At 41.8% G+C, this 13,428-nt stretch overlaps 1 protein-coding gene across 1 annotated transcript; it reads right to left on the bottom strand.

Annotated features, from left to right (window-relative positions):
* Positions 1 to 1,134: 1,134 nt before the first annotated feature.
* Positions 1,135 to 9,705, bottom strand: LOC129842567 (CKLF-like MARVEL transmembrane domain-containing protein 8). The gene is made up of 4 exons (XM_055911170.1): positions 9,571 to 9,705; positions 6,340 to 6,513; positions 1,495 to 1,614; positions 1,135 to 1,221 (listed from the first exon to the last, which is right to left on the bottom strand). The coding sequence occupies exons 1-4, from the start codon at positions 9,700 to 9,702 to the stop codon at positions 1,135 to 1,137; spliced, it is 513 nt and encodes a 170-aa protein (XP_055767145.1). The 5' UTR covers positions 9,703 to 9,705.
* Positions 9,706 to 13,428: the final 3,723 nt, after the last annotated feature.

The raw sequence follows: 13,428 nt of genomic DNA, 5'->3' as shown, positions 1-13,428 counted from the left end.
GTGGAGATGTGGTAGAGAAAAAAGCAGTCTGATATGCTCTGGGTTGAATCGCCCTGTGCAGACTGGCGGGAGTTGATCGGGCTGAGGTTAGCTGATGACCGCTAGCAGTGGCTAACTGACTAGTAGCTAGTTAGCTGGCTAGCTTCTGTTGGGGGTTCTGGTTCTAAAGTAAAGAAAATAGCAGATCCATACCACATTGGGTGAGGCGGGTTGCAGGAGTATGTTGAAATTGAGGTTAAAAATATTAAAAATATATACGAAATATATACAAAGAAAAAAAGATCTATACACGGGACACGACAAGACAAAGACGTCTGACTGCTACGCCATCTTGGATTTTTGTCCCACTCCATTGAAGAGGAGTGGGACAACATTCCATAGGCCACAATCAACTGCCCGATCAACTTTATGCGAAGGAGATGTGATAAGCTGCATGAGGCAAATGGTGGTCACACCAGATACTGACTGGTTTTCTGAGCCACGTCCCTACTTTTTTTTAAGGTATCTGTGACCAACAGATGCATATCTGTATTTCCAGTTATGTGAAATCCATAGATTAGGGCCTAATGAATTTATTTCAATTGACTGATATCCTTCTATGAACCATAACTCAGTAAAATCTTTAAAATTGTTGCATGTTGCATTTTTGTTCAGTGGTTCTGACTCCTATTAGTGAAATATATTATTCGTATATGATAATTTTTTGGAATAATCAAAAAGAGAATTGACTGTAATGTTCTTCATCAGCCCTGTTTCTTAGCCTTGTATTGTAGCACCATCTAGTGTGGGACAACATTACTGTCCAATCCATTTTAATTTTGGAGTTAAAGCTTTGATCTCCAGCTTCAGAAAAACAGAATAGCCACTTTATTAGCTTCAGTCATTTTCATCCAAATGTAATTTTAAAAAACTCATGAGTTCATAAGAAGTAAAAACACCACTGAGGTTCAGGCTCTGTCATTCCAACAGATGAAACACACCATGACTCCAAAATAACAGAAATATAACAGAAATCAAATAATAGAGAAATGCCTTCCAAAGGGAAGGAGTGGTTATTACACTTAACCATGTGTACTTTTCAAGATCCTTCATGTGTTCCATAACGGATATACTTTAGCTGTCCTTTGTGATTGGTTATTGTTCCTCATCCCTCAGGCGCCAGAATTTAAAACTTAAATATGTACTTCCTGCATAGCAGAGCGTGACCAGGAAGGCAAAGAACTGAAAAACAGACGGATGAAAACATTCAAATTCAGTACAATACTGGGTCTGAGTAGAGTAGGCTTAAATGGACCAAATAGATATCATTCTGGATTCTACACAGTGGAATCATACCTCTCTTATCTGACTTGTAGGCATATACAGTATTTGGCATTTTAATATTGTATATTTTAATATCGCTGTAATCATAAATACTCAGTCATATTTGTGGTATATTTTCACAGTTGGCGTGATTTAAATGTCTGTCTGGGAGGTCTGAGGAGGTTTTCTTACTGTGGATGCGACCCAGCAGGTGTAGTTATGGCGCCCCTTAATAGCATGGCTGATTGAGGCTGCGTCCACTGCTGCTACCACCACATACATCACTGTAGCACTACTGTTGAAGAACAGACCCTGTAGAACACCACATACATCACTGTAGCACTACTGTTGAAGAACAGACCCTGTAGAACACCACATACATCACTGTAGCACTACTGTTGAAGAACAGACCCTCTAGAACAACACATACATCACTGTAGCACTACTGTTGAAGAACAGACCCTGTAGAACACCACATACATCACTGTAGCACTACTGTTGAAGAACAGACCCTGTAGAACACCACATACATCACTGTAGCACTACTGTTGAAGAACAGACCCTGTAGAACACCACATACATCACTGTAGCACTACTGTTGAAGAACAGACCCTGTAGAACACCACATACATCACTGTAGCACTACTGTTGAAGAACAGACCCTGTAGAACACCACATACAACACTGTAGCACTACTGTTGAAGAACAGACCCTGTAGAACACCACATACATCACTGTAGCACTACTGTTGAAGTACAGGCCCTGTAGAACACCACATACATCACTGTAGCACTACTGTTGAAGAACAGACCCTGTAGAACACCACGTACATCACTGTAGCACTACTGTTGAAGAACAGACCCTGTAGAACACCACATACATCACTGTAGCACTACTGTTGAAGAACAGACCCTATAGAACACCACATACATCACTGTAGCACTACTGTTGAAGAACAGACCCTGTAGAACACCACATACATCACTGTAGCACTACTGTTGAAGAACAGACCCTGTTGAACACCACATACATCACTGTAGCACTACTGTTGAAGAACAGACCCTGTAGAACACCACATACATCACTGTAGCACTACTGTTGAAGAACAGACCCTGTAGAACAACACATACATCATTGTAGCACTACTGTTGAAGAACAGACCCTGTAGAACACCACATACATCACTGTAGCACTACTGTTGAAGAACAGACCCTGTAGAACAACACATACATCACTGTAGCACTACTGTTGAAGAACAGACCCTGTAGAACAACATATACATCACTGTAGCACTACTGTTGAAGAACAGACCCTCTAGAACACCACATACATCACTGTAGCACTACTGTTGAAGAACAGACCCTGTAGAACACCACATACATCACTGTAGCACTACTGTTGAAGAACAGACCCTGTAGAACACCACATACATCACTGTAGCACTACTGTTGAAGAACAGACCCTGTAGAACAACACATACATCACTGTAACACTACTGTTGAAGAACAGACCCTGTAGAACAACACATACATCACTGTAGCACTACTGTTGAAGAACAGACCCTGTAGAACACCACATACATCACTGTAGCACTACTGTTGAAGAACAGACCCTGTAGAACAACACATACATCACTGTAGCACTACTGTTGAAGAACAGACCCTGTAGAATGACACATACATCACTGTAGCACTACTGTTGAAGAACAGACCCTGTTGAACACCACGTACATCACTGTAGCACTACTGTTGAAGAACAGACCCTGTAGAACACCACGTACATCACTGTAGCACTACTGTTGAAGAACAGACCCTGTAGAACACCACATACATCACTGTAGTACTACTGTTGAAGAACAGACCCTGTAGAACACCACATACAGTGGGGAGAACAAGTATTTGATACACTGCCGATTTGGCAGGTTTTCCTACTTACAAAGCATTTAGAGGTCTGTAATTTTTATCATATGTACACTTCAACTGTGAGAGACGGAATCTAAAACAAAAATCCAGAAAATCACATTGTATGATTTTTAAGTAATTAATTTGCATTTTATTGCATGACATAAGTATTTGATACATCAGAAAAGCAGAACTTAATATTTGGTACAGAAACCTTTGTTTGCAATTACAGAGATCATATGTTTCCTGTAGTTCTTGACCAGGTTTGCACACACTGCAGCAGGGATTTTGGCCCACTCCTCCATACAGACCTTCTCCAGATCCTTCAGGTTTCGGGGCTGTCGCTGGGCAATACGGACTTTCAGCTCCCTTCAAATATTTTCTATTGGGTTCAGGTCTGGAGACTGGCTAGGCCACTCCAGGACCTTGAGATGCTTCTTAAGGAGCCACTCCTTAGTTGCCCTGGCTGTGTGTTTCGGGTCGTTGTCATGCTGGAAGACCCAGCCACGACCCATCTTCAATGCTCTTACTGAGGGAAGGAGGTTGTTGGCCAAGATCTCGCGATACATGGCCCCATCCATCCTCCCCTCAATACGGTGCAGTCGTCCTGTCCCCTTTGCAGAAAAGCATCCCCAAAGAATGATGTTTCCACCTCCATGCTTCACGGTTGGGATGGTGTTCTTGGGGTTGTACTCATCCTTCTTCTTCCTCCAAACACGGCGAGTGGAGTTTAGACCAAAAAGCTCTATTTTTGTCTCATCAGACCACATGACCTTCTCCCATTCCTCCTCTGGATCATCCAGATGGTCATTGGCAAACTTCAGACGGGCCTGGACATGCGCTGGCTTGAGCAGGGGGACCTTGCGTGCGCTGCAGGATTTTAATCCATGACGGAGTAGTGTGTTACTAATGGTTTTCTTTGAGACTGTGGTCCCAGCTCTCTTCAGGTCATTGACCAGGTCCTGCCGTGTAGTTCTGGGCTGATCCCTCACATTCCTCATGATCATTGATGCCCCACGAGGTGAGATCCTGCATGGAGCCCCAGACCGAGGGTGATTGACCGTCATCTTGAACTTCTTCCATTTTCTAATAATTGCGCCAACAGTTGTTGCCTTCTTACCAAGCTGCTTGCCTATTGTCCTGTAGCCCATCCCAGCCTTGTGCAGGTCTACAATTTTACCCCTGATGTCCTTACACAGCTCTCTGGTCTTGGCCATGGAGAGGTTGGAGTCTGTTTGATTGAGTGTGTGGACAGGTGTCTTTTATACAGGTAACGAGTTCAAACAGGTGCAGTTAATACAGGTAATGAGTGGAGAACAGGAGGGCTTCTTAAAGAAAAACTAACAGGTCTGTGAGAGCCAGAATTCTTACTGGTTGGTAGGTGATCAAATACTTATGTCATGCAATAAAATGCTAATTAATTACTTAAAAATCCTACAATGTGATTTTCTGGATTTTTGTTTTAGATTCCGTCTCTCACAGTTGAAGTGTACCTATGATAAAAATTACAGACCTCTAAATGCTTTGTAAGTAGGAAAACCTGCAAAATCGGCAGTGTATCAAATACTTGTTCTCCCCACTGTACATCACTGTAGCACTACTGTTGAAGAACAGACCCTGTAGAACACCACATACATCACTGTAGCACTACTGTTGAAGAACAGACCCTGTAGAACACCACATACATCACTGTAGCACTACTGTTGAAGAACAGACCCTGTAGAACACCACATACATCACTGTAGCACTACTGTTGAAGAACAGAGCCTGTAGAACACCACATACATCACTGTAGCACTACTGTTGAAGAACAGAGCCTGTAGAACACCACATACATCACTGTAGCACTACTGTTGAAGAACAGACCCTGTAGAACACCACATACATCACTGTAGCACTACTGTTGAAGAACAGACCCTGTTGAACACCACATACATCACTGTAGCACTACTGTTGAAGAACAGACCCTGTAGAACACCACATACATCACTGTATCACTACTGTTGAAGAACAGACCCTGTAGAACAACACATACATCACTGTAGCACTACTGTTGAAGAACAGACCCTGTAGAACACCACATACATCACTGTAGTACTACTGTTGAAGAACAGACCCTGTAGAACACCACATACATCACTGTAGCACTACTGTTGAAGAACACACCCTGTAGAACACCACATACATCACTGTAGCACTACTGTTGAAGAACAGACCCTGTAGAACACCACATACATCACTGTAGCACTACTGTTGAAGAACAGGCCCTGTAGAACACCACATACATCACTGTAGCACTACTGTTGAAGAACAGACCCTGTAGAACACCACATACATCACTGTAGCACTACTGTTGAAGAACAGACCCTCTAGAACACCACATACATCATTGTAGCACTACTGTTGAAGAACAGACCCTGTAGAACAACACATACATCACTGTAGCACTACTGTTGAAGAACAGACCCTGTAGAACAACACATACATCACTGTAGCACTACTGTTGAAGAACAGACCCTGTAGAACACCACATACATCACTGTAGTACTACTGTTGAAGAACAGACCCTGTAGAACACCACATACATCACTGTAGCACTACTGTTGAAGAACAGACCCTGTAGAACAACACATACATCACTGTAGCACTACTGTTGAAGAACAGACCCTGTAGAACACCACATACATCACTGTAGCACTACTGTTGAAGAACAGACCCTCTAGAACAACACATACATCACTGTAGCACTACTGTTGAAGAACAGACCCTGTAGAACAACACATACATCACTGTAGCACTACTGTTGAAGAACAGACCCTGTTGAACACCACATACATCACTGTAGTACTACTGTTGAAGAACAGACCCTGTAGAATGACAACAACAGGATTTCCGGCTGGCTCAGATACTGTAGGGTAGTACACATTATAGAATGGTTTCATTTGATCACATTCATAAAGACATGGTTCATCTATTTGCTCTCTCCCCCAAAACCATCAAGGCAGTTAACTCCATTGGTTTTCTGTTACATAAATAGTCCACAATTATTCAATTACTAGATATATAATAAACAACCTCAATCCCTCGTGTTTCAAATAATGTGCTGTTGTATTATGTGTCGTAGTATGTGTCATACCACAGTTGTCCAGGGGACCTGAGGGATCCTGTTGTAAGCCGTGGTCAGGCAGATGATGAGGAAGATGACCGTCAGGACCCAGTACAAGATGGCCACAAACATGACCCACCCAAAGGCAGACACACGGAAGTACTCTGTCCCCGCTATCAGCATCCATACCAGCAGACCAAACACCTGAGGGGACAGGGAAGCATATAGCCAGCATTCCAAATGGCATCCTATTCCCTTTATAGTGCACTACTTTTTAACAGGGCCCATAGGGCTCGAGTAGAAAGTAGTGCACTATACAAGGAATAGGATGCCATTTGGGATGCAACCATCGTCGGCTATGGCTGTACTCTGGTGGTGTCTACTTTATTGTGTATTTAAATGCATTTGCTCAAATCAAATCAAATTTGTATTTTCCACATGCGCCGAATACAACAGGTGTAGACCTTACAGTGAAATGCTTACTTACAAGCCCATAACCACCAATGCTTTAAGAAGTGAATAAAAAAATAAAAAAATAAGTGTTAAGTAAAAAATAGAAAATAAAAGTTACAAATAATTAAACGGCAGCAGTAAAATTACAAGCGAGGCTATATACAGGGGGTACCGGAACAGAGTCAATGTGCGGGGGCACCGGTTAGTCGAGGTATTTGAGGCAATATGTACATGTAGGTAGAGTTAAAGTGACTATGCATAGATTATAAACAGAGAGTAGCAGCAGCAGCATTTGATTAGCTGTTCAGGAGTCTTATGGCTTGGGGGGTAGAAGCTGTTAAGAAGCATTTTGGACCTCGACTTTGCGCTCCGGTACCGCTTGCCGTGCAGTAGCAGAGAGAACAGTCTATGACTAGGGTAGCTGGACTCTTTGACAATTTTTAGGGCCTTCCTCTGACACCGCCTAATATAGAAGTCCTGGATGGCAGGAAGCTTGGCCCCAGTGATGTACTGGGCCGTACGCACTAACCTCTGTAGTGCCTTGCGGTCGGAAGCCGAGCAGGTGCCATACCAGGCAGTGATGCAACCAGTAGGGATGCTCTCAATGGTGCAGCTGTAGAACCTTTTGAGGATCTGAGAACCCATGCCAAATCTTTTCAGTCTCCTGAGGGGAATAGGCTTTGTCGTGCCTTCTTCACGACTGTCTTGGTGTGCTTGGACCATGTTATTTTGTTGGTGATGTGGACACCAACGAACTTGAAGCTCTAAACCTGTTCCACTACAGCCCCATCGATGAGAATGGGGACGTGCTCGGTCCTCCTTTTCCTGTTGTCCACAATCATCTCCTTCGTCTTGATCACGTTGAGGGAGAGGTTGTTGTCCTGGCACCACATGACCAGGTCTCTGACCTTCTCCCTATAGGCGGTCTCATCGTTGTCGGTGATCAGGCCTACCACTGTTGTGTCATCAGCAAACTTAATGATGGTGTTGGAGTCATGCCTGGCCATGCAGTCATGAGTGAACAGGGACTCCGGGCTGAGCACGCACCCCTGAGGGGCCCCCGTGTTGAGGATCAGCGTTGCGGATGTGTTGTTCCCTACCCTTACCACCTGGGGGCGGCCCGTCAAGTAGTCCAGGATCCAGCTGCAGAGGGAGGTCCTTAGCTTAGTGATGAGCTTTGAGGGCACTATGGTGTTGAACGCTGAGCTGTAGTCAATGAATAGCATTCTCACATAGGTGTTCCTTTTGTCCAGGTGGGAATGGGTAATGTTGAGTGCAATAGAGGAAGTAGCATAAATTACAGGAAGTAGCATATATTACAGGAAGTAGCCTATATTACAGGAAGAAGCATATATTTCAGGAAGTAGCCTATATTACAGGAAGTAGCCTATATTACAGGAAGAAGCATATAAAACAGGGAGTAGCCTATATTACAGGAAGAAGCATATATTAAAGGAAGTAGCCTATATTACAGGAAGAGGCATATATTACAGGAAGTAGCATATATTACAGGAAGAAGCATATATTACTGGAAGTAGCCTATATTACTGGAAGTAGCATATATTACAGAAAGTAGGTTGACATTATGTTCATTTTTTCCAGTTACATTTCCTTGAACAATGTTAAATAATTGAACCTTCACTTCAGTGCAGTGTTCAGTACAGTGTCATGTCACCATCTGTGATAAACCATCACGCAGGTCATACAGTATTGACTCCCTCCATGAATTCTGATGGCAGTTATTGTGAGAAAATGGTAAAAGCCACTGCCATAGTGATTTCAATAAATTATTACATCAAACTTGGACACAAATATGTTTGTGCTGCAGTTAGGACATCACTCTCTGCAACTGGATCCTGAACTCCCTGAGGTGCAGACCACAGGCTGTGAGGATTGTCAACAACACCTCCTCCACACTGACTCTTAACTCAGGGGTGCCCCAGGGGTGTCCTCAGTCCTCTGCTGTGCTCCCTGTTCATCTACAACTGCGTGGCTTTGCACAACACCAACTCCCTCATGAACTTTGCTGACGACAGCCCGGTTATAGGCCTGATAACCAACGACAACGAGTCAGCCTATAGGGAGGAGGTAAGTGAGCTGGCATTGTGGTGTCATGACAACAACCTCTCCCTCAAAGTCAGCAAAACAAAGGAGTTGATTGTTAAGTTCAGGAAGCAGAGGTGGGAACATGCCCCGATCCACATCAACCGGACTGCAGTAGAGAAAGTTACTAGTTTTAAGTTCTTCACCGTCCACATCGCTGAGGACATGTCATGGACCAACACCACCACAACTGTTGTCAAGACGCCACAACATCATGATGCCCCGGGTCCTCTCCAAATACTAGCCCTGCACCATCAAGAATGTACGGACCGGTTGCATCACGGCCTGGTATGGGAATTGCTGCGTCTACTACCGCAAGGCCCTCCAGCGGGTGGTGAAGACAGCCCAGTACATCATGGGACCATGCTCCCACCCAAACGGTGCCTGAGGAAGTCACGCAGCATCATCCAGGACCCCACACACCCCAGCCACAGTTTATACACTGCCCCCCATTCCCAACCTTCTCCAATACACGTGTAAATATTGGACTATAAATAGTACTTTCTTGAATTATACTTATGCTACTATAAAATGTTTATTTTATTCTACTGAGACATTTAATTTATGTTCGTATTCTTATCTTTTATTATGTCATAATGTTGTTGCATCGTCGAGAAGGAACACGCAAATAAGCATTTATTTGGACGATGTATACAATGAGTATCCCGTAGCCTACATTTTGAACCTTGAAACTTGACTACTTACTATTTCTGCGAAAACGAGGAGCCCCGAAGCAGTGCGAAGAAACTGCCTGTCGTAAACCAGAGTAGAGGTGGAAAAATGTTCCGTGCTGCTGCTGGTAGACGTTATCACAGTGCGCGTCGCTGCTCCTTCCATTTTCAATATCGATCTACCGCTTTTGGATCCTGCCCCTCTGAATAAAGAAAAAAAAAAGGAAGGAGGGAAAGATGGCAATGATGCGTCTTTCCTGAGTAGGCAACAAGACATCTGCGGAACTCTGTAAATTTGTGAAACAACTCGTTTTTGTTTATTTTAGATAATAATATCTAGGACCTGTCTGAATGTTATTCAGTCGTCATAACAAAGCCTACTGTATGAATTTGGTCAGTTAGGCCTACACCATTCCCCAAATGTCACAGAGTTGAGAGTGGTTGCATAAAGAGGAGCTTATTTTTGATGGTAGGTAAATCAGGCCTGCCAGAAAGTATTGCCTTTTCATGCTCGTATGGTTGGTAATGTTTTGCATAGGGTGCTGTATTTCAGAGGACCCGAGCAGGAACAATCTACAGCCAAAGACTGAAGAGAGACCTAGACAGTAGAATGCAGATTACAGTTTTGAAACTGCAGTAAAAGTTCAGTAACTGCAGTCGGCGGTGTTATTTCTGATGAAATAGTTGCTGCATACTGCTCTTATACTGCAGTTATACTGCACTCGGACCGCAAACTTTTTTCGTAGGAGCAATGAGAGCTGGTGGAGTCTCACTTCAAAAGGTGTGCATAATGCAGGTTAGCTGTGGATTATTAATCTACTAAACTGTAGTCGCACCCTTGCTCAAACAGATACAGTACAGTGTGCCTTTTGGTCAAACAGAACAGTGTGTGTTCAGTTAACCACTGTCTGGACCTGCTGGTGCATGTCCAATAAGGACCATAGTCATGGCCTAATGTACCGTCACTAAATCAGACAGTTGTTGATGTAGTTTTCAATCATTGATTAGTTACTACTCTCCAGTTGGAAACTCGATATCCATCATCATGTCCTGTGTGACAGCAATAAATGTGTTCTGTGCTGGTGTCTAAACTGTACCACCAGATGGCAGCATATAGACAGACAAAGATCATGGGAAAAGGAAAATGTGAAAACAGCTCGAGGCTTAACTACAACTTGTGCATTGTCTTAACAACCAACATAACAATACTCGAAATAGGCGATGTAATTACATCACAACAAAAGTACATATTATACACGTGTTAATAATGCTAGAAATATATGTATGGACACTTAAGTTCAACCTGTAACAAACTGAAGGGGAGTGCATGGCCAGGTTGAGAGAGGCATTGTGTGATAATATATATACATATTTTTAAACTAGGCAAGTCAGTTAAGAACAAATTGTTACAATGACAGCCTACACAGGACAATCCCAGACGACACTGGGCCAATTGTGCGCCACCCTATGGGACTCCCAAACACAATCACTGTGAATCAGCCCAGATTTGAAACAAGGTGTCTGTAGCGACCCCTCTAACACTGAGATGCAGTGTCTTAGACCGCTGCGCCACTCGGGAACCCCAAATACTAGGCTCCTATCTAAGAAACCTCATCACGAATAAATAAATGCAAAACAGGACTTAATCAATTAATTCACAAGTGACTTGTGTTTGACTGCGCTACATCTTGTGACATTGTCATTTAGAATATTCAAAATTATGTTTATTTTTTTTGTCTGCAAGGTTACGGAAAAGATCACTGTGACACTCCATAGTAACCTTCATCAAACACACATCCACTTTGTTGTTTGCATTGTTTATTTATGATTTAATAAAGATGAAAATTCGAATAATGCATTTTATTGTTGGCAAGCGTTCCGTTGCCATTAGTAGGCCTATCTTTTCCAGACAGGTGGGTATCTCTCCTCAGACACACAGCAACATGAGATTCCCCGATTCATTTGAGGAGTAAACATAGATGTTTCTCTTTTAACATGTTTAATGGTGGTTTCTAGACAATATGCAGAGATCACTGCAGATAGATGTGCTGGTGCCACTCAGGCAGTTTAAATAATTGATTGAGGACCTCTATGTGATTGCTTTTATTGAATATGTTTATTTTTGTTTATTGTGTGATGAATTATATTGTTTTATACACATATATGTGTATGATGTTTTCATATCCTGTTTTTATTGTAATGTATACAGGGCTCTCTTGTAAAAATAGATGTTTAATCTCAATGTGACTCCCTGTTTAAATAAAGGTAAAATACAAATGAAAAATAATTACCAGGAAGAGTAATGTTATCAGTCTCAGTGCGGTAGTGAATAAAAATTATGGACCATCAATTATTTATGTGTCTGCAATCCAATGCTTCATCAAGTGATATTACCCCCTTTCCCTTAAATTATTTACACGTATATATTTAAGTTAAAACAAGGAGTTACAATATCGCAAGTAATTCACCTTTTAAGAGGCATTCTGATTTATAGATGTAGAGTAAAGAGATGGTTCAGGGATACAGCCTGATAAATAAACTCATAGTATGCAGATTCATTCTGTGAATTCAACAGAGACACATTGATCTCAATGAGATTATAATAGAATGATCATAGTAATTACCTGCAGTTAACAGGCTTTGTATTAGTCAATACTTAATCCTGCCTGAGAATACATTTTAGATTTAACACAATAATTAATAGGTATAACCTCCATTGTCTGGCTGTAGTTATAAGTCTCTATACTTCAGATTAATACTATAAAGCCTTGGTAGAATCACACAGGTCCAGAGGAACGTGAATGTTTTAAAAACATTTTTTAAGCATTATCCTGATTTCCTATGTGTCCAGCAAGAGACATCTTGATGATGCCTGGATTACGTGCTAATTATATCTATAGAATAGGTTATAGATATAATATGTAATGTACAAGGCCCAGTATAAATAACCGTGTTTTATGTAATCATACTTAAACTATAGCAATAGCAACACTATAGTACAGACAATATCCCTGTTTACCTAGATCTTCACTTTTCATCATTATTGGTTATTAATTATTGACAATATAATTGTTTAGCTATTCAGTACATCCATCACTCACTATATAACTACATATCAAATATGCATTATCCTTCTCCACATTTAAACAATGATGTGTTTCATGATGCGTGCATTGTTTACATTAGATCTTACTTTACATGTGTTGGTATAAGGCTCTACTTGTATGTGAGGCAATGAACATTAATTTTTGTGACGTGTGATTTGCGTCAACGGAAGTAAAGGGCGTCGTAGAGTGCATGTACGTGCTCCTCTTGCACTTCTCAACTATGGAAATTATAATCATAGAACAATAACGTTTTTGAAGTGGTACAATAAAGTTTTTGGAGCAAAATTGAAAAAGTAAATGAAACTAGCAGAATAATATTTTTTATCACGAGCAGAAGGTCTTTTATGGTCTCTGGAGCGGCTGATTTAGAAGAGAGGAGGATGGAGAGAAGGGATGGGTCTGGAATCGCTTTTATTTCCTCTTCCTCCACGTCTGGTTCTCGAACAGAACAAGTAAGCCATTAGGAAGAAGCATTGAAGGGATGAAAACACCTAGGGAATTAATTAACTCAATGTTTTTAGACCAAGCTGGATGTTCAAAACCACTTTCAGAGACCTGACAAATCCTCTCACCTCTGAATGAATTCTCACTGGCATTAAACAAAGCATGTGTGTCCATGTATGCTGATGATTCAACCATATACTCATCAGAAACCACAGCTAATGATTCACTGAAACCCTTAACAAAGAGTTGCAGTCTGTTTTGGAATTGGTGGACAGTAATAAACTGGTCCTGAACATCTCTAAAACTTAGAGTATTGAATTTGGTACAAATCATTCCCCAAG

Source organism: Salvelinus fontinalis, unplaced genomic scaffold (assembly GCF_029448725.1).
Source record: "Salvelinus fontinalis isolate EN_2023a unplaced genomic scaffold, ASM2944872v1 scaffold_0052, whole genome shotgun sequence".
NCBI lineage: Eukaryota > Metazoa > Chordata > Actinopteri > Salmoniformes > Salmonidae > Salvelinus > Salvelinus fontinalis.
Note: the sequence above shows the minus strand (reverse complement) of the source record. Positions and strands in the feature narration are given on the sequence as shown.

Excerpts from the sequence above, each read along its gene's own strand:
- LOC129842567 (XM_055911170.1), bottom strand. The coding sequence starts at position 9,702 with ATGGAAGGAGCAGCGACGCGCACTGTGATAACGTCTACCAGCAGCAGC. Across the intron at positions 6,514-9,570 it reads TCCTCGTTTTCGCAGAAATA|GTGTTTGGTCTGCTGGTATG; the intron begins GTAAGTAGTCAA and ends CTGTCCCCTCAG. Across the intron at positions 1,222-1,494 it reads CCTGCTGGGTCGCATCCACA|TTCTTTGCCTTCCTGGTCAC; the intron begins GTAAGAAAACCT and ends TCTGTTTTTCAG.